Source organism: Podarcis pityusensis, assembly GCF_964106645.2.
Source record: "Podarcis pityusensis genome assembly, chromosome: 8".
Classification (NCBI taxonomy): domain Eukaryota; kingdom Metazoa; phylum Chordata; class Lepidosauria; order Squamata; family Lacertidae; genus Podarcis; species Podarcis pityusensis.
Window position 1 is genome coordinate 74,747,021 of NC_138033.1, and position 20,921 is coordinate 74,767,941.

The 20,921-nt window shown below is 45.1% G+C and overlaps 2 protein-coding genes across 3 annotated transcripts in view; both read left to right on the forward strand.

Annotated features, from left to right (window-relative positions):
• Positions 1–1,981: 1,981 nt before the first annotated feature.
• RBP7 (retinol binding protein 7) lies at positions 1,982–6,847 on the forward strand. Its single transcript, XM_081018540.1, has 4 exons — positions 1,982–2,223; positions 4,622–4,800; positions 5,846–5,947; positions 6,550–6,847. Exons 1-4 carry the CDS (start codon positions 2,151–2,153, stop codon positions 6,598–6,600), a joined length of 405 nt encoding a protein of 134 aa, XP_080874666.1. The 5' UTR covers positions 1,982–2,150; the 3' UTR covers positions 6,601–6,847.
• Positions 6,848–10,706: 3,859 nt separating this feature from the next.
• The window catches only part of UBE4B (ubiquitination factor E4B), a 68,554-nt gene continuing 58,339 nt past the window's right edge, over positions 10,707–20,921 (forward strand). Inside the window, exons 1-2 of one of the 2 annotated variants that reach the window (XM_081016009.1) lie at positions 10,707–11,489; positions 11,528–12,023. In XM_081016009.1, coding sequence (XP_080872135.1) covers positions 12,000–12,023 — 24 coding nt within the window. In that variant the 5' untranslated portion in view covers positions 10,707–11,489; positions 11,528–11,999. The remainder of the gene's footprint in view (positions 11,490–11,527; positions 12,024–20,921) is intronic. The other variant, XM_081016010.1, reaches the window with a different exon arrangement.

Consider the following 20,921-nt stretch of genomic DNA (forward strand, 5'->3'; position numbering starts at 1 on the left):
GTAGCACATGAGAGTTTATTCATCCTCTTATCTGCTTAGCCTTATCTAAACATAAGAACAGCCAAGTTGCTGGATCAGGCCAAAGGCCTATCTAGTCCAGCATCCTCTTTTCACAGTGGCCAGCCATGTGCCTCTGGGAATCCTGTAAGCAGCACTTGAGCGCAACAGTACTCTCTCCACATGTGGTATTCAGAGGCATACTGCCTCCAACTGTGGAGGTGGGGCATCTGCTTATGTTCAAGTTTATAGTACATAAACAGGGTGCAATGCACAGGCTGAAGGGCCTTTGTCACTGCCTAGAGGACCGAGGATCACTGGGTAGTTGCAGCTGTTCTTCCCAGTTAAATGGGCCTTAGATTGGAAGGACAGATCCTGAAGCTGCGGCTCCAATACTTTGGCCACCTCATGAGAAGAGAATATTCCCTGGAAAAGACCCTGATGTTGGGAAAGATTGAGGGCACAAGGTGAAGGGGAAGACAGAGGACGAGATGGTTGGACAGTGTTCTCGAAGCTACCAGCATGAGTTTGACCAAACTGTGGGAGGCAGTGGAAGACAGGAGTGCCTGGAGTGCTCTGGTCCATGGGGTCACAAAGAGTCAGACATGACTAAATGACTAAACAACAACAAGATCCAGGTGAGACATAAGTAAACCCTTCTGCATATGGGGCACAATCAGCTTGTGGAACTCACTGCCACAAGGTGTGGTGGCAGACCCTAACTTAAGGGATGAGAAAAATGCATGGACCTGTCCAATGCTAACCCTACTCGGAGTAGACCCACTGAAATTGATGGCCATGGCTAACATAGGGCCATTTATTTCTGTGGGTAGGACCTGACTGGATCAACCTTATTAGTCTTTATGTGGAGCTTCCATCTTGTGAGGCAGTCTACCTTTAATTGTTATCAATCAGTACACGGATAGCTCCGTTGGTTAGATCACGGTGCCGATAATGCCAAAGTTGCAGGTTCGATCCTTGTAAGGGACAGCTGCATATTCCTGCACTGTAGGGGGGTTGGACTAGATGATCCTTAGAGTCCCTTCCAACTCTTACTGGAGATTTTTTTTAAAAAGTTGCTTTGCATACAATTCTGTAACAGAGGAGAGAAACAGCAAAGGCCTCTTTTCTGGCCTCCCATAATCATCTGACTGGCAACTGTTGGAAAGGAGATCCTAAGGCTGGGGAGCCTGTGGCCTTCCAGAAGTTGGGATCCCAACTCCCATCACCCCCTGCCAGCAAGGCCAATGGTCAGGGGGTGATGGAAACTGTAGCCCCAACAACACTGAATAGTCCAAGATGTCCCCATCCATTGAAAGAGTCTTGAGTTGAGTCTTGGGCACCTTCTTGTACCCGTATTAGCTCTGGGTAATTTGGGATAGAAACTGCCTTTGCAGAAGTAGTATACAGTGGTACCTCGGGTTAGGAACTTAATTCGTTCTGGAGGTCCGTTCTTAACCTGAAACTGTTCTTAACCTGAAGCGCCACTTTAGCTAATGGGGCCTCCTGCTGCCGCCGCGCCGCCGGAGCGCGATTTCTGTTCTCATCCTGAAGCAAAGTTCTTAACCTGAGGTACTATTTCTGGGTTAGCGGAGTCTGTAACCTGAAGTGTCTGTAACCTGAAGCGTCTGTAACCCGAGGTACCACTGTACCTCCAAATGCCAAATGTTGGGAAGTGACCGTGGGGAAGCTCTGTGGTCTTCCCAGAGGCACCCTTGGCTGCCCACAGTCGGAAGCAAGACACTGGGGCTTGGAGGGACCTTTGGCCTAATCTCTGGCAGGGCTGCTCGGAAGTTCTCCCACGCCACCAGTTTTGAGAGAGACCCAGATATGACCCACAGTAAGACCAAGAAGAGGTTAAAACTCTCCTCTTGCCTCCTCCCCACCCCGTGACTCATGGAACAGTCACTTTTAGTTCTGAAGAAAAGATTTCAAATAGCTTGAACTTTCCCCTCCAAAGTCCCAGCTGCAGCAGATTCTGGGCCCACCCCTCCAGTAGATTGGATCACACTCCCATCACCTTCAGCTGTGAGACCTCTCCTATTCTCCATATATATATATATATCTAGAGAGACAGAGAGAGAGGAGGGTCTGCAAAGGTCCAGTTAGCTTTGGTGTTGTATTACCGGTAGGTTTGTTTGTCTACTTCAGCCATGCCTGCTGATTTCAATGGCACCTGGAACCTTGTCAGCAGTGAGAACTTTGAAGGCTACATGGTGGCCTTAGGTAAGCTGAAATATAGTTTGATTTTTCTCTTCCTCTTTGATTATTTGCTTTATGTTGGAAACTGTTCCTCTGTGTGCAGAATGTCCCCCACCCCACCCCTTTCCTCAGCCAGAAGCTGTATATGTAGTTGTTTGAACTCTGCAATATATTATGGGTGTTTTGATTTTTGTTTTTATTATTAAAAAAGTTTGTATCTAATCACTGCTGGTTCTCAACTCTGAGTTCCTTGAGTTATTTACTCAGAAGTAAGGTCTGTTGAATTTGGGGCTTGGTTCCTGAATAAGTATGTACAGGATTGCTAGTTTCCCTTATGTTGAATTGAGGAATCCAAGCATTCTGTATCTTGGAGGATTAACTACATGTATTTCTGAATGGAAGTCCCTTTCCAGGCAAGGAGCTGGAGTTTGTTCTGCCTCCCCTGCTTTGCCATTGTAACAACCCTGTGACGTAGACCAACATCAGTGAGTATAGGAGTATATTTTTAAGGAAGAGCTGGGCAAATTCAAAGTCTCCTTCTGTTGCTATGCAAGGATGTAATTTGCTGGAAACACTTGGTGTTTCAAATAAAATAAGTGCATATTATAGGGGGGAGGCCAACACCTAGGTGATCATCTGAGTTTATGTGGGAGTTAATATTATCCAAATTGCTTCTTGGTGTAGCTCTGCACACCTGGTCTTCTCAGCCTTCATTCTCTAGCTAAAATGGGTATTACAATCTCCTTAGTGAGTTGTCTCAACAACAGTGTTTGGCCACACAAGTGTGTTAGGTCTAGAATATTTGCAGCCCTGTGTTATGAAGTATACAAGCTCTTGAGCTCAGGGCAGCCACACCCACATGGCTTCCTTTTTTCACTCAACAACCTTGTAAGGTACTGTTAGGTTGTGAGAAAATATTGCCTAATGAGACCTCAAAGTGGAGAGTTGAACTAGGGCTCTATCATTTCAAATCAAACACAGCAACTGCTCTGCCACACTGGCCCCACAGCAGCTACTAGTTCACCTACGTTGACAAAGAACCAATTCCAAGTGGCTAGACCAGTGGTTTTCACCCTGGGGTGCCTTGAAATGATGGTCAGGGGTGCTGCAGGCAACCCTGGCCTCTGTCCCTTTTTCCTTCCCTCCCTCCTCTGATGCCCCCTCGCGTCTCTGCCTCCCAAAGGCTTGCACAACTGTTTGTTGCAGCAGCCCTGGCTACAAGCAACACAGGCAAATGGTGCCTTTGGGGCTGGGCAGGGGGTGCTGGTTGCCAGGAGCTGAGGAGGCTCAGAGATGGGGGGGCTGCAGGGGCTGCCTGGAGGACTTCCAAGAAGAGGGGAGAGGAGGCTGAGGGAGCACTCCACAATCTTCTGTGCCAACCTACAAGTTTGCAATAAGGTTTCCCAATAATTCAGACGTCTGACCCATTTATTTTGGCTCAAATGAGTAACTTTATTTCAACACTGGGCTGAAGAAGTTGAGGAATTGATTTCACATTTGCCACACTTTCCTGAATGACTTGTTCCAAGAACATGAAATTCTCTCTCCCACCACCCCCTAAACACTTTTTAACAAAGCTAATTGCTCTCCATCAATCCTAAGGAACGGGGACTTCTTAACAGTCTGCCAACTTCCGATCTTCAAAGGCAAAAGCACTGGGGCAGTGGTCTGACCAGGACTCAGATTACCTAGGTTTGGGCAGGTGAGGGGTAGAGTGGGAATGTAGTGGCAAATCTGGAAGTTCAAGATCCCTTCATGATGGTCACAGTCACACCCCTTTTATGACTAGACAGCCTTATAAGATGTATTAGTGATGCCTTGCAACCAGCAATGCAGATGTCACTGTGTTGCCTTTCAGATAGATATACCATTTTCTGGGGAAAGGATTCGAACTGCCCCATTATATTATTTTGTAATGACTTTAAGTTGTGCTTTCTTTGAAGTTCCATTGCACAGAACAGAATATCCACACCATTCTCTTGAAACGAAAGCACCTTGTGTTTTCAGTGTTTGTAAGTGCCTGGCTTCTGCAACATAGAAGTGGCATCCATTTCATGCTGATAGGGCAGCTCTGGAAGACTGCAGGCATGGACCCTGCGGCAGAAATAGTAATGGGTCTTTGACCCCATCCCCCATGACCCTGGACCACTATACCACTGGGTGGGAAGTAGCAGTTATGGCATAGCTGAGTGGAAGCATTTCTGCTTTGCATGCTGATGGTTTTGGGTTCAGTCCCTGGCATCTCCTGGCATGGCATGGAATTTCCTCTAGCTGATACTTTGGAGAGCTGTTGCCAGTCAGCGTAGACAGTGCTGAGCTAGATGGACCAGTGGTGTGACTCAATAAAAGGCAGCTTCCTGCAATCGGAAAATCAAATGTGTTCTGTCTAAATAACCTGGATGCAACTTCTCTCTGTGCAAAGGTATCGATTTTGCCACCCGCAAGATAGCCAAAATGCTGAAGCCTCAGAAGGTCTTCAAACAAGATGGGGACTCATTTTCTATCAACACAACCAGCACTTTCCGCACCTATTTAGTCGAGTTCACGATTGGGGAGGAGTTTGAAGAAGACAACAAAGGCTTGGATAATAGAAAATGCAAGGTATTGAGGACTGGAGAAAGCCTCTCTCTAAGTAGGCAGCTTTAATTGAAAATAAACTTGCTATCCTCCCCCCGACCCGGCCAGGATGGATGCATGCATGCATGCAGGATGTCTGGGCGGGGGGGGGGGGAGCGGGATCCAATAATTTGTGGTACCCAATTCTTGTTTATGTATGAGTGCATTGTGATATTACACAAGTATGGGTCAGGAAACTGCATAGCCTGACTTTCTGTCCACTATACTGATAAGCTCAGGCTGGTGGACAACATTGTTAAAAAAAAAATTGCAAACAAGAGCATCCTAGGTGGTACAATGGGAAAGTGCATCTGGCTCTTAACTAGAAGGTTGGTGGTTCGAGCCCACCCAGGGGCAGGATTCCTGCATTGCACAGGATTTGGACTAAATAACCCTCAGGGCCCCTTCCAAATCTGATTCTATTAAAACAACATTTCCCAGCCCTGTCCTCTTATTTTTCAATACTTTGGCTATGTACACACTGCACCTGTGAAGCATTTCTTCCTCGCTCCACAGAATTATGGGCACTGTAGTTTAAGGGTTTCTGGGAATTGTGCCCAGAATTCTTTGAGGGAATGAATGTGCTTCATCAAGGTATACACACCAGAACCTTTTTTGTTCTTCTGTTCATCTGGATGCTACTTTCAAGAGCCCTTAACTTGCATTAATTGTCATGGGCTTATTGTAAGCTGCCCTGTTAGAAGGTGGGGCATAAATCTAAACATCATAAACAGGGCCAAGCTAGCATTGTTGGGGTGGGAGCAAAATTTGTGGGCCCATGGAAAGTGTTTCTGACATGACAGTGGAGTTGGGTTAATTGAAATGGATAGGGCACTGTCCCACCAACCTTGGACTGCCCTCAGACAGCCCACCCCTATGTGCCTCACAGACAGTTTGGAGGGTGGCTCTGCCTGTTATCTTCCTTCTCCTTAGTCTCTGTGTTGCCCTTGTATAATTTGTTGACCCTTGGAGCAGAACCTGAGAGATGAACTGCGCCTTGAATATTTTTGACCCTTCTCCTTCCCTGCAGAGTGTGGTTAACTGGGACGGCGACAAGATTGTTTGTGTCCAGACTGGAGAGAAGAAGAACAGAGGCTGGACCCACTGGATTGAAGGAGATGACCTGTACTTGGTAAGTTGTTACAGAGGTGTATAGCTAGGGTTGCTTTGGAGGTAAGCCAGCTAGATAGATACTCTGGAGCTAGGGGATGTTGACTCCGTATGCTTTGCATATGGGTCTTCCTGTTTGAAGGGCCCCCATACCACCACACCTCAGCCATGTTTCATGCTTGAGATAGCCAGTGAGTCCTCTGGCCTACTCTTCTCTCCCCTGTCCCCCTGCCCAATGTGAGCAGCAAGGGGCTTTTTAACAGCTGTTGCATCAATAGCTTGTGTGTTCTTCACTTGGGATGGGAGTTTGCAGCCAAGGTCTCTGCTATTTATATGCACTAGGGAGAGAGCTAATGAGCCTTTTGCCTCGGTGGGATTGAGTTGGCCAATGGGTAAAGCCTAGGCTACTGCTACATTTAGGTCAAAAATCTGCTTTGTATGCAGAAGATCCCAGGTTCATTCCCCAGCATCTCCAGGTAGGGCTGGGAGAGACTTCCTGTCTAAACCCCTGGAGAGCTGCTGCCAAACAGTGTAAGCAATACTGAACTAGATGGACCAGTGGGTTCGATTTGGTGTACAGCAGCTTCATGTTCTCTTGTTCCTAACGGATGTCTCCTTGTGCAGGAACTCCGATGTGAAGACCAAGTAAGCAGGCAGATTTTCAAGCGAGCGTGAAGTTGATTCCTGCAATATCCCCCAAATGACAACAGCACAGAGAACCACGTACAGGAGTGTTTATGCATAGCGGCACTTCAGACATGGAGTGCTAACTGAAAAGGCAGCTTTACAGGTCAAACCTTCTTCCTCCACCCCTGGTGCTCTTTTTGTAAAAGCATTCCAACCTGATCCTTTGGAACAAACGTAACTGTTAACCTGCACTAACCACGTAACTTCATTAAAAAAAAAAAGATGACTGTTTGCTTGGGAGTCTACAGCTTTTTGTTAAGAGTATTCTACCTTTGGGGATAGAAGACTATATATGTGGAATTCTCGGTTGCAGGTGTGTATACCTATGCCAGCTGCACACCATACATTCAAAACACCACTTTAAATATCCATGGCCTCCCCCCAAATATTTTTGGGAGCTGCAGCTTAAGTGTCTGGGACTGGCAGGGCTCTGACCAGTGTGTGACGGGCAGGGGGCTGGAGTGGGCCAGAGATTTATGGGGTTTTGTGCCACCCACAAGGTAGGAGCCAGGGCAGGAGGAAGGGGAAGAGTCTGAGTGATCAGAAGCAGGTGTATGTTTGGAGGGGGGTGAGGGGTGCAGTACATGGTCAAAGCAGAGGAAGAAGCTGTTCAGGTGAGGGGTGGGCCAGTTGAATCCCCTCTGTCCCCTGCCCTGCTGTCTCCTACGAACAGGAGGGGCTTGAAAAGGCAAGCACAGCAGCAACTTCCATGTAGAAGTGTTTGCACACACTCCATCAGATGAAGCGATTTAAGCCTGGGAGAGGGGTGCCTGGTCCCGCTGTGGCTTCAACTGTTCAGCCAGAGCACAAGCCTGAAAAAGTTAATGCCAGCTACGTAGCCATAAGTAGTATGTGTATGTGTTTATTTTCTGAACACCTTAGGAACTGCTTTGGTCAAGAAAGAATTAAACCACTGGCCATTTTCCCTCGTTGCTGGGTGTTCTCGCTGAGAATGCTGAGCATTGTTAGGAGACCCCTATTCCCCTCACAGAGCAGCAATCCCCAGAGTAATTTAACAACCAATCCATCTTCCAGTGAACTGTGAATTTTCTCTCTCTCTCTCTCTCTCTCTCTCTCTGTGTGTGTGTGTGTGTGTGTGTGTGTGTGTGCCTCTGGCCCTGTCTTCCGTTAGGTATGTGGCCTTTCCCTCATGTGCAACCCTCATGTGCGACCTAAGCCAACGTGGCCCTCAGGCTGGAAAATACTCTGCACCCCTGCTTTAAGGCAAATCAAGCATTACATGATGAGAAACTCAATAAGCTAGTTGCTGGTGAATTAACTTTTCTGCAGAAATTTCTGATCACCGGACAAGGCCCTGCAGCTCATTATTTCTTAGTACAAGTTGGTAGAAGCTTGAGATGGATGCAAGTTGTGACCCACAGTTTGGCAATACCTTTAATAGGACTAACCAAAATATCTTAACTGTGGCAAGCTTTTGAGGACCTCGGGGCTCTTCAGTACAAGTCATGCCCCCTTTGCAAATTTAAAGCACATGTCCTGCCTCCTGCCCAAACACAAAAGAATCCCGTAATTTCCTAAGAGTGTTGGGAGCTGTAGCTTCCCCCTCATAGATCTCCTAATATTTTTTAGGGGAGGCGGTGTGCTTTAAAAGTATAGTGTGAATGTGACCACAGCCTCTTAGAGGAAGGAAAAACCCCACAGTTCAGAGTCCTCACCATTAGGTGGCACCTCTGCTACATTATGGAAAGACACTCAGCTAGAGATTTTTGTAAGTCTTGTGAGCAGATGACTTGAGTTGTGCAGACTGCCTTGAAGAACCTTCCTTAAACTAACAAGCAGCTTAAGTCTTTGCATTATTTTTATAGCAGAAGAGCAGGTCTTTGACTTCACCCCCACCCCCATTTTGCTTTGAGAGAAAGAGGTTTCAGTTTGTTTGTCTTTTAAATCAGGTATTAAAAAAACACTGTTATATGCAAGGGTGGGGTTTGTTTTGACGTGTACATAAGCACTGATCCAGCACACAAGGCTGCAGCAACTAATAAAGATGTTTGTATTCCAGTAAACATCAGAGGGCACCATTGGCTTAATTCACATTGTGATAGTGTGGTGGCTTTTCCTGTGGGTCAATGGCCCTTTATAGAACAAAGGTATCATCACCCCATATTAACAGATAAAATCGGTTTTGGACTACAGTATGACCTGACTGAATGTGCCTCCATGTAAAAACTGCCCAATTAATTTTCCTCCAGATAAATTAGGCACTATGCTGTACAGACTTATCTAGTTGCAGAGTAATTGACAGAGTTGAACTGATGTACATAAGCACTCCAATAATCGAGGTTTTATTTAGTGCTAGTGTTGCTCACAGTAAAACCATTGACAATAATGAATATGAGTAATTTAGGTCCATTAGTTTCAACGGGTGTACTTTGACTATAACTTAGTGTGGTATTACCCTTAGTGTTCAAGTTGCCTCTCAGACCCTTTGGGTTTTTACCCCCTTGGCACAGAGCAAAGTCCTGTTTTTTATTTAAGTACTGTATACATGTCCTGTCATTCGGCAGCACATTCCCCCACTCTTAAGCTGGTTCACTGTTTCTTTTTGCCTATTAAGTGAATAATTAAAACAAAAAACCAAATAACATGACAAGGGCATAAAACAATGGGGGGGGGGAGTGGCAGGTTAAAAGCAATCCAAATCACATTTTTAAAAGCTTGGGGAAAAGGAAAGGAAAAAGGAAAAAGGAAAAAGGTCTTCACATGATGAAATGAGTGTCAGGCAACCTTCTCTGGGATCAGGGATGAAGAGATGTGGGTACCACAATTGATAAGGCCTTTTCACCCTGTGGCTGTTGCTGGCTTATTCTCAGGGTTTATATTATTAAACCTATTTTACTCCAAGATGTCATGGGTTTCTCCCTGCCAGCTCCCAGCGGTTAGGATCACAAGGGTCATCTAGTCCAACCTCCCGCAATGCAAGAATTTTTTGCTCAATATGGGGCTTGAACCCACAACGCTGAGATTAAGAATCTCCTGCACTACAAACTGAACTACCAAGGCAGACAAGGAATCTTTAAAGGTTCAAACAGGCTCCTTTACTGTACTCTTTCTGTTGCTTATGACTACTTTTGTTTGTAATTGCGTATTCCACCCCCACCCCCAATGTTGTGAGCTACCATGGGCGTGGTTTCACCCATGGAAAAGCAGCATACAAACAAAATTGTGCATGTATGAATAGCTTTTGTAGTATGGAAACCTCACGGGACTCGAATCAGACAATATTGCACCACATCACCACCCCTCAAGCGCGCCTCAGGATGATCTCCCCCCACCCCCAGGCAAATGAAGACAAGGACTGAAATATTGATTTGTTAAATATCCACTATTGGAAGCATAGATGGAACAGAGTGTGAAAGCGTTCCCCCTCATCTAAGACACAGGAAACAAAAATAAAAGGACTACTGGGGTCTTCACGGCTTTTATTACCAAGTTATTCCAATTTTGCTGTAATTTTTATTTTTTATTTCGGCTTGTTAACGTGCATAATTATCCAAATAATACACTGTTATTCAAGTAAATGAAGAGTTTCGAGTCATCTCGCTCTCCGTTTGCATAAGACAGCCCCTCCCCCAGCTCTCTTTCCCGCCTCAGCAAAAGCTTTTCCCCACGCCATTCATCGCAGCATTTTCGCGCCTGCCCCGCCCCTGTTGCTATGGCGCAACCAAACAGGCCCCACCTCCCGCTTTTAGTCCCTCCCACCCCGAGCTTAGCTTTTTGTAGTAGGTGACAGTGATTGGGCGCGGGCAAGCGGCGGAGGCCTCCCCTCCCTCTTCTCATTGGTCAGTACCAGGGCGCACGCGGGGACGCTTCGGCCTGTGACCGAAAGACGATAAAGGGTGGAGCGGCGGCGCAGGTGCGAGGAGGAGGAGGCGTGTCATCCGCAGCGCGTGGACTGCTGGGCGGGAGAAGGCGGAGCCTCTTTCTCATTGCACCTCCCTCTCTGCTCCGCGATTGGGCGCCTTCCCTGCGCTCTTTGGGCTGGTTGGTGGGAGGAGCCTCCTCTCTCTTTGGCCTCCCGCACTTAAAGCGCGCGAGCGAAGGGACGCACGGACGCGTAAGCTCTGGTTGGCTGGCTATCTTGCAGCCGTACGCAAAGAGGCGTGCGGAGAACCGCCTGGAGGAAAGAGAGAGAGAGCGCGCGAGGGAGAGGAGGGGAGAGGTCACGTGATCCGACGCCAAGATGGCCGCCGCTGCCTCCTTGTTTTGATGAATAATCTCTGTGTAGGGAGAGAGAAGCAGCGTCTGCAGCAGCTGAGGGAGAAGAGTGTGAGGGGGCAGCTCTGAGGGGAGTGTGTTGGTGGCTTGCCGAGAGGTGTAAGGCCAGTCATTGGCGCGGGCTTTCCCCACCACCACCCTCCTTCCACACTGCCTCCTTTTCTCTGCAGCCCCAGCCAAGCCAGGCACCTGGAGAATTCAAGGGGCTGAGGTGGAAGAGAAGGTGGCTTAAGCTGGGACCGCGTGCGAGGCGAAAGGGAGGCAGCTGGCTAAACTGGGGCTTCAGGTTAGGCAGGCGATTAAGGGGAGACTGTTGTAATATATAGCTGGTGGCAGGGCGCTGTATTCATATATCTATCTATATATTGAATATACTGTATAGGAGCCAGCAAGCAGCTTGGGGTTTCTAGCAGAGGGAGAAAGAGCGGGACCTATCTTATGTGTATATATGGGACTAATAGGGTTTCTTGGGTATACGGAAGGCAGCCTGCGATTGGGAACTGGGGGTAGTGAGCAAGCGGAAGGCTCTCTGCCGTGTTTGGTGGACGGTGAGCAATAGGAGCCTCTTGTGATACGAGGCGGTGTCTTGCTGACCTGGGGAGCTTTCAGGGTTTGTAGGAAGGTCCATAACAGGCGGCAGGGTGCCACTGAGGCTTTAGGACAACTGGGGGACAGTGAGCAGCGAGGTTTCGGTCGGAGGCTGCTTGGTAGGCCATCTGGGGCGCCTGGAGTGTGGAGAAAAAAGGTCAGTGGGACCCAAGGCAGGAAGCAGGAGCTAGGATCCTAGGGGGTTATCGGCAGCTTGGGGTGCCTGTGGAGGGAGGCTTTTAAAGCTGGGGCTACAGCGGAGATAGCTTCAGGTACAGGAAGGGGTAAGGCCTGGAGGTTTAGATAGGAGTGGCTTATGCGTATGTTCATAATCATTTAGTTGACTAGCAAACCAGAGAGAAACAGCCTCTGCCCAAGAACAGGGGAAGTATATTCTGTGGTGGTGGTCTTTACCTCTGACTATGCAATTCTGAAACGTCCCTAGGGAAAGAGGCAGCACGACAGGATTTCCCTTAAAGACTCTCTCTCCCACAAGCACGCCCCTCAAGGGAAGTACAGAGCTCCCCTTCCCCCAAACTCCTTTCACCATTAAGAGGAAAACAATGGAGGAGCTGAGCGCTGATGAGGTGAGTTTGGGGATTGTTGACTGAACAGTGGATGTTGTGGGAAGGGAGGCTGGGCACCAGGATGTATCCTACAGGTAAATGGTTCTACTGAAGGGGGTTTGCCATGGGGATTTGTGGAGTCCCACTATTTCTGCAAAGTGAATAAATTTGTATGTGGACCTTGGAGACCAGAGTTCAAGTCATCTCTTAGCTATGAAACTTGCTGGGTGACCTTGGGCCAGTCACTTGTCTGTTTGCCTAACCTACCTTGCAGTGTTGTTGTGGAGATAAAATGGCGAGAGGGGAACTATATGTTTGGGCAGGAGTTTTGATTCCCTAGCTAGAGTGCTAGAATGCCTCTGGATATAAACGTAGTAAATGATAACAGATTAGTTTTGCTATTTTGGATAAATGCACAAGTAATATAATGGTCTTGTGTTGCATTTTCTCCCCGCCACTTTTTGGACACACCTCACCCTACTTAAGTCTGCAATTATATAGAGGGTGGGGTTGTTTTTAATCCCTTCTTTTTAGTTGAGTATTCACCTATGTTGAGTAACACATGTCAGATTTTTCTTACTTGGAGAAACTTTTTAAAAGTGTGTTTTGGTTTATTGAACGTCTAAAGCTTGACAGTACTTTGTGCTTAAAGGGAACTTTTCAGTTTACATTATTTGATACTGAGGGATAGATATCTATTTTCCCATTGGGGTGGCATACAACCAGGGCCATTTTTAGGTCTTTGTTCAGATAACGTTTTGGACTTCTCCTTTGTCCAAGTTGTCTATGAAAGAAAGGTGTAGGTGGGGACACACAACAGGTCTCCTCAACAGAAACATGTAGATGTTAGGCTTCTATTTAAAGCTTTGGTTTCAAATTCAGAGTTGTAAGTTTTTTCAGGTGGGAACCCACAGTGCGAGAGGTGCTAGTATGATTGCTTATGGAATGATTCCAGGGTTGTTGGATACTGTCCTGGTGAGGTGTTTTGTGAGAGTACTTCCTGTCTTACTAAGAGGATGTCCTGTGTTTTATTCAGACTTAATTGTGAAGTTTAAACAAAAACAATTTAAACTTCAAAAAATAATCACAATGAGGGAATCTTTTCTATCTACACATTGATATTTTCATCTTGTTTAATTCAGAAATAGACTGGAAAGAGAAGCTGCTGAATTGCAACTCATTACCAAACTTAAAACCATGGAGAGACCTGGTTTGAACAAAGACATTGGATTCTTATCCCATTATACATGACTAAGCCATTTCTCACCTTCTCACCCCTTGCCTTTTCCTGTAAGACCTATTACAGTCGTTAAGAGTCGTCAGCAGGCTCATCTCAGCTATCTGCCAATCTCCCATTCCCACCACCCTTCTGAGTAATACCCCTCCCCACCTTCTCACTATATAGAAGGATCTGGCAACTTCTGTTTCAGTGTATCTGAAGAAGTGTGCTTGCACACGAAAGCTCATACCAAGAACTAACTTAGTTGGTCTTAAAGGTGCTACTGGAAGGATTTTTTTATTTTGTTTAATTCTTAATTCTAGTCTTTAATGATCTCTCTCTCCCTCCATCCATCCATCCTTACCCCTTCTGCCTGGGTGGTATTTTGTTGCTTTTTTAAACAAAAAACAAAGGATTTTTGGGTCTTATTCATTGCAAAAGCACTCACAGCTACTTAATCAGTTGCTTTATACTAGCAAGCTCTTTCTGCACACACTGACACATTGGTAGTACATTGGCCCAAGGTAAGGCTATGTAAGCTTTTTTTATATTGTAGTTTTGATGTAGGTGAAAATACTTTGAGAAGCTAGCTTGGATGCTTTCATAACTTGCCATGAAGCAGGCTTTTCCCATGTGAGTAATCTGTCTTATTTTTTTATTTTAAAATAGCTTTTAAGCTGCCCTTCATGCACAGAAATACTGGATCAAAATAGTGAATACAAAATCGTCAAATCATTTAAAAGAAGCAAGAAGGTGGAGTAGAAACGCCTTCAGACAAAGAAAGTACCTAAAAACAACTGAATATTTTAAGCCAAGCATTTCCAAAGTCCATTTCAAGGGCATAATCTGGCCCGCTGTTCGGTTTAATCCGGTTCCTTCCGCAGTTTATTCCCTGGGGTAGAATCCTAAAAAAGCCTCAACTTCAATCCTAAAAAAAAAAGCTCAACAACTTTGGTTGGCCCCTTGGTCGGCCCTCATGGCCCTTCACTTCATCAAATCTGGCCCTCTTTGAAAAAAGTTTGGACACCACTGGTTTAAGCAGTTATTACAGTTATTTATTAGATTTCTTCCCTGTACCATGCTTTGAGGTTCCAGGGCAAGTTGTGACAATTTAAAAATACACTAATAAAATAAGTTAAAAGAATTTTATTTATTCATTTGTTATTTTATTAGCAGTTCGAAAGCTCGTCAAAGTGAAAGTAGATAAATAGGTACCACTCTGGTGGGAAGGTAAATGGCGTTTCCGTGTGCTGCTCTGGTTCGCCAGAAGTGGCTTAGTCATGCTGGCCAGATGACCTGGAAGCTATACGCCGGCTCCCTCTGCCAATAAAGCAAGATGAGCGCCACAACCCCAGAGTTGGTCACGACTGGACCTAATGGTCAGGGGTCCCTTTACCTTGTTATTTTGTACATTTCTATACCGCCCTTCATTTGAGGATCCCTGAACCTCCCTGGGGAGAGCATTCCACAAATGGGGAACCACTGCAAAAAAGGCCCGTTACTGTGATCTCTTGTGGATAAGGCGCAGGAAGAAGAGTCTCAGATGATGATTGCAGAGTCTGGGTCGGTTCATAGGGAGAGAGGTGGTCCTTGAGGTATTGTGGTCCTGAGCCATGTAAGGCTTCATAAGTAAAAACCAGCACTTTGAATTGGGCTCAGAGACTAATTGGCTTGGAAATTGTGGTCAAGAGAATATGGTGGGAAACTGAAAATGCCAGAGCACATAAATAAGTCTTGTTATCAGCACAGTGCCAGTCATGCATATCAAAGAACAGCATTCCACAGATGGTGTCTCACCATGGAGAAGGAATTATTCCATATCATTACATAGTGAGTTTCTAATGGTGGAATATGGAAATGTGCTTCCACCAAAAGTCTCAAGACATGGGCAGGCTGGTTATAAGGAGAGGTACTCCTTCAAGTGTTTGAGTCCTGAGCTCTTCATGGCTTTAAAGATGAGCATAGCATTTACTATATGTAGTTCCTGCTTTTTACCATTTTTTTCAAGGTAGTTCACAATAAAACTAAAAAAACCCAGTTTATTTAAAACTGAAGTTAGTGATGACAAAAATAAGGGAAACATATGAAATAGTGGCACTGTCAAAACTCTGGAAGTGTCAGGTATAATTAAAATAGAAAAGGCACAGTGAAATAAGGTCTTTACTCCTTTCTGAATGAGAGAGATTCTGTGTGTTCCTGACTGTAAGTAGGAGTGAATTCCATAATTTTGGAACCACCATGAAAAAGCACTGCTTTTACCGCACCCCAAACAGGTTCCTGCCTCTTTTCATAGGCTTGAATTTGGTAGCTGGTGCGTAAAGTAAAACTCTCCACCGCAACCCGCGGACAGGCTATTTCCATGCTGTCTGCGTTACAATAAAGGAGAGACAGAGTAAAAAAAAAAAAAAAAGGACTGCTTTTCATGAATAAAGTTCATAACTGATGGAACATCATGGGACATGGCCTGAATTGTTCAGACTGCAAATTCTCACCAGCTGTGTCCAATGGAACATATTTCCAAGTACAGTGGTACCTCGGGTTACAGACGCTTCAGGTTACAGACGCTTCAGGTTACAGACGCTTCAGGTTACAGACTCTGCTAACGCAAAAATAGTGCTTCAGGTTAAGAACTTTGCTTCAGGATGAGAACAGAAATCATGCTCCGGCAGAGTGGCGGCAGCAGGAGGCCCCATTAGCTAAAGTGGTGCTTCAGGTTAAGAACAGTTCCATGTTAAAAACGGACCTCCGGAATGTATTAAGTACTTAACCCAAGGTACCACCACTGTACACAGACATGGGCTTGCACTAAAATTCAAGTAACAAAGAATGGGCTGCTAATATGGAGTAGCAGCACACTGACCACAGAATTAATTCTAGTGTTATCTTAATTTTCCTTGATGTTAGAATTGAGCAGACTTGGTTTGAAGGCAATCTGGGTTAGAGAGAGGGGAGGAAGATGTAAGTGAGACCATGCCACATTTTCAGTCTTTCGAACTTTGGTTTGGAGAATGCTAACATGACATATAATTTCAGCCCTTTTTGTGAAATACCTTTATTGGTTGCTTGAATATTCATAGAGGGCAGCAGTTTGGAGGCTTGAAACTATGTGTTATTTACTTACGGGTTTTCCAGTGGCAATGAGAAATACACAACTCCCACCCCTCTTTTCCAGTAAAACCTTGCTAGGGAATGAGTGCAAATGGGGGCCATAGGGCCTAGGCAATGGTAAAATGTGTGGTTTGAACACAGAAAGTCCCAGGTTCAATTCCTGGCATCTCCAGTTAGGGCTGGAGGAGTCTTCCTCTCTGAAACCTTGAAGAGCTGTTGCTAAACAGTATAGAATAGATAGACAGTGCTGAATTAGGTGGATCAATAGTCTGACTTGGTATAAGGTAGCTTCCTGTGTTCATATGACATGCACTGGAGAAGTAGTTGGAAAGTTAAACTTCATTGGCTAGTAGAAACAATGTTTGGCTACTAAACAAAACCAAAATGTTTGGATGCTTGGGTTTGCTTTGTGCAGGTGTATGTGGGGTTGCAATAAGACAGCCCCTTGGTGGCCTGCTATATCATATGAGCAAATTAGTGGCAAGTCTGCTTTTACATGCCAAATATGGATCTTTATTTGGGTTCCCTGTAGTGCTTAGAATGTGAATGTTTCCCTATAGGTTACATTGAAAGATAATTGTCAGGTCAGTAGAGTAAATTTCCCTGTCGAGCTTTGGCATTCATTTTTCTGAAGTATGTCTATGATGAGCATCTGTTAGGCATGGTTTTAGGTTCAGACTGTTTGCTATTTAGGTCACACCATGTATCATTTTTTGAGCTGATGTAGAATCTTGGGAATCAAGTTTTTCTCCCCAGTTTAAAAAAATGAGTTTCTTGTCTTCATTGTTGTGGAAATCCATTTGCATACTTTTTGGGTTCATTTCTGGATCCAGTTCAAGGTTTTCACATTGGTGTTTAAAGCCCTAAATGACTCAGACCCCCAATACCTGAAAGACCACCTCCTTCCCTACAGATCTTCTCAGGTGCAAAGTTCATGGGGGATGGGGCTCTTTTGTGGTTTTGCTGCCTTCAGAAGCAGTGGTGGCAGCAGCCTGGGAGAGGCCTTCTCTGTGGCAGCCCCTAAGTTGTGGAACTACCTCTTCACAAAGATGCAGCTGGCAACTTCAATGTACAGTTTTTGATGAATGCTGAAGATGCAACTCCTTAGGGCCTTTGGCATCTAAGATGTATATTTTCAGGAACAACTCCTGCTTTTGTGATTGTATTTTTAGTTTTAATTTTTAAAACTCTTTTAATGTTGCATTTTAAATTGTTGTAACCCTTCCTGGGACCTTAGGGTGAAGAGCGGGATAATGATAACTATGTAAAAGTGGTGTCACCAAATGGGATCCTTGTTTGGTCGATAGATGTCTTGTATGGCTTCCTGGAACTATGGTCTATACAGTCATACCTCGGGATGAATACGCTTCAGGTTGAGCGTTTTCGGGTTGCGCTCTGCGGCTTTTTCCGTGTTTTGCTGCATGCGCAGACACTCAAAATGACATCACGTTCATGCACGGAAGCGGTGAAACGTGGCACGTGCAGATGTGCAGTCATGTGTTACGTTCACTTCAGGATGCGAGCGGATCCTGTTCACATCCAGAGGTACCACTGTACCCCCATTTCCCATTGTGAAGTGCTCCAAAAGGCTCTTCCCAAGCTGGGTGAAAGGAGAATAAATTGGCAAATGGGTTCAGTGTAGGTAGGTGTGAAGGGATGCATAATTGGGGCAAGCCCCACCATCATCTATATAAGCTGATGGGGTCTTACTGTCTATGAAAGGGATTGTGGGGTCATGGTGGACAGCTCACTAGAAACAGCCACTCAGACTGCGGTAATGCTGAAAAATGCAAATTTCTTGTTGGGGATCATTAGGAAGGGGGATTGAAAACTGCCATTGCTGTAATGCTTTTATACAAACTAGTAGTGCAACCATTCTTGGAATACTGAATACTGTTTATAGTTCTAGTTGCTGCATTTCAAAAATATATTGTAGAGTTACACTAAGGGAGCCAGAATGATCGAGGGGCTGGAGTCAAGAGGATAAAAGCCTAGGAAAAGTCAAGTAAAAGGGAGACATGATAGAGTTGTATAGAATTTTGTATCATGAAGAGAAAGTGGGTGGAGAGAAATCCTTCTATCGTAATACTTGAAAATTGTGTGTGTGTGGGGGGGGGGGGGAGTTATCCAGTGAAACTAATTAGGAACTTAAGAAGAGCCCTGCTTCATCTGACCAAAGGGCTGCCTGGTCCAATATTCTGGTTCCCACCATGGCCAACAGAAAGCCCATGCACAGGACATGAGGGCAGTCACTGCTCTCGCTCTTGTACCCCAGCACAGGTATCCAGAAGCACAACACCTCTGCTCCTAGAGGTAGCATATCACCATAAGGACGAGAAGCAACGGAGAGCCTGACCCTCCATAAAGACGTTTCATCCATTACAAAGCTGTCCAAGTTGATGGCCATCACTACCTCTTTGTAGTAGAGAATTCAACAGTTTAACTACCTGAAACTGCGCGACAAAGTCCTTCCTTTTATCTGTCATGAATCTCCCATTCCCATACTCTTGCAGACTCCTGTTCCTTTAAAGGAATTCCTGTATTTTACAAAACCTGTAATACCTTTAATAATGAGGTGGTGACAAATCAATGCAAATCTGCAAATCAAGAACTCATTTGTAAAACAAGCCTACTAGCATATACCTCCGCTGCGTAATCTCTGTGGAAATGTATTTTTTAAAAACAACAACAGTGATCAGTTTATGGAATCCTGCTATAGCAATGAGCTGCAACATTTATGATCCCTTTTCTCTGTTGGTTGGTGTGTGTGTGTGTGTGTGTCTGTGTCGCTTACATGTTCTGTGCCATCTGTGGAGATCATATTGCAACAACTGACATCTTTATGCAAAGTCATTCAGTATATTCCAAAACATCACAATGTTGTTTTGCGTGTTGAAGGTAATGATTTAGCAATCCTTTGATGTTGCAATAGGAATTTAGGGATGTGTGTGATGCCAATGGCTAGGGTGTACTTCTTGTGAGCTGGGAATGACTAAGGAAGGACTACAGTTCTCAGCAGACACTGGGAGACACTGATGGTAATGCTAAAGAGGCGAGACACTTAGTTTGGAAGTATGTTAATTGTCACTGGAATAATAGGCCAATTGCATTCAGGTGATGAGGACTTTTGACATATTTTAGCTTAAGCCACTTGGTTTAAGCCTGATTATATCACTGTTAATGTAAGCCATTGGCACCAGAAATGCTGTGTAATCAAGCCAGGTTATACAATATATAGAATTTGATTTATGACAAGGACTTGACCTTTTAAAGCATTAATAAAGTTTCTGTAAAGTCCCCACCCCCCTTTTCTCTCAGTGCAACTTTGCTTTAAAAAGAATCCAGATAGTTTGCTGGCTTACTTTGCTGTTGCTTGAGTCAGGATTCATTCTGTCTCCTAACCTGGTGTGGTATCTTGTTTTGAATCCCACTCATGCACAGGACACCAGGCATGGAAACTGACCCTTACCTGTGGCAAATAATAATTGGGTAGGATTTTTTGTTTGTTTGTAAACTTGTAGTTATTCTTCATGCTATAGAGATGAAAGCCTTGTTACACACAGGAAGGCGGGCTATATCACATGCAATAGATCTGATTTCAGAGCCACGACACATTTATCCATAGGACGCTGCCATATACTGAGTCAGAGCAATGGCCCATCTTGGTCAATTTTGTCTACACTGATTGTTAGTGCACTAGTTTCAGTCAAAATGCCCTCCTCAGCCCTACCTGGAGATGCCAGGGATTTTACCTGGGACTTCTGCATGCAAAGCAGATATTCTGCCATTGAAGGGCTCTTTCCCTCAATGACACTTAGGTACGCAGTGTAAAACAAAATGGCGTCTTTCAGACAACTATCTTAAGGTAGGGCTAGCCAATATTGGACCCTCCAGATAATGTGGATTATGACTTGAGGGCACCACACTGGTTGTAACAGGTCTCACAAACAGTGAGGTTTCACAAGCAGTGGTTTATGAAGTGGTGGCCGAGCATTGGGATTTAGCTTAAATCTTGGCTTATTTTCATGATTTAACTGGTATTAATCTGAATTTAGCCCATTCACACATAATGGGGAATTCTGGTTTAATACAAGCCAGGACATTTGTGCTGAAGCCAGCGTGTGACAGGAGGAGGACAGGAGGAACAATTGTTAATATCTTCTTAAACCATGGCTTAGGAAGTTTTGGAAGATCTAGTGCCACCATCACACTCAAGGTGATGTCAATAGCATTCTTGGGCGATTTCCTATTCAGGTAATAATTAAACCTGCTTAGCTTCAACAGAATTGCTGCATCATGTACCGTCAGGCCGTGCCCTGGGATACCCTCTGCAGGCAAGATATCCTGCTGTACAGACACCACTTCAAAGCAGCCTTAGAGAGGGACATCTGTAATGGGAAGTTGATTTCTTACTTCAGAAAGTGTAGATAAATCTGCATCTCAGGCAACTGCAGGGGAATAAGGAAACACATCCACTGGACCTTTTTGCAGCCTGAGGGAATGGTCAAATAAACCTGTTCATCAATGCAGCCGAATCGCTGCATTTCGTACCTGTGCCTGAGAAACATACCGTATTTTTCGCTCTATAGGAC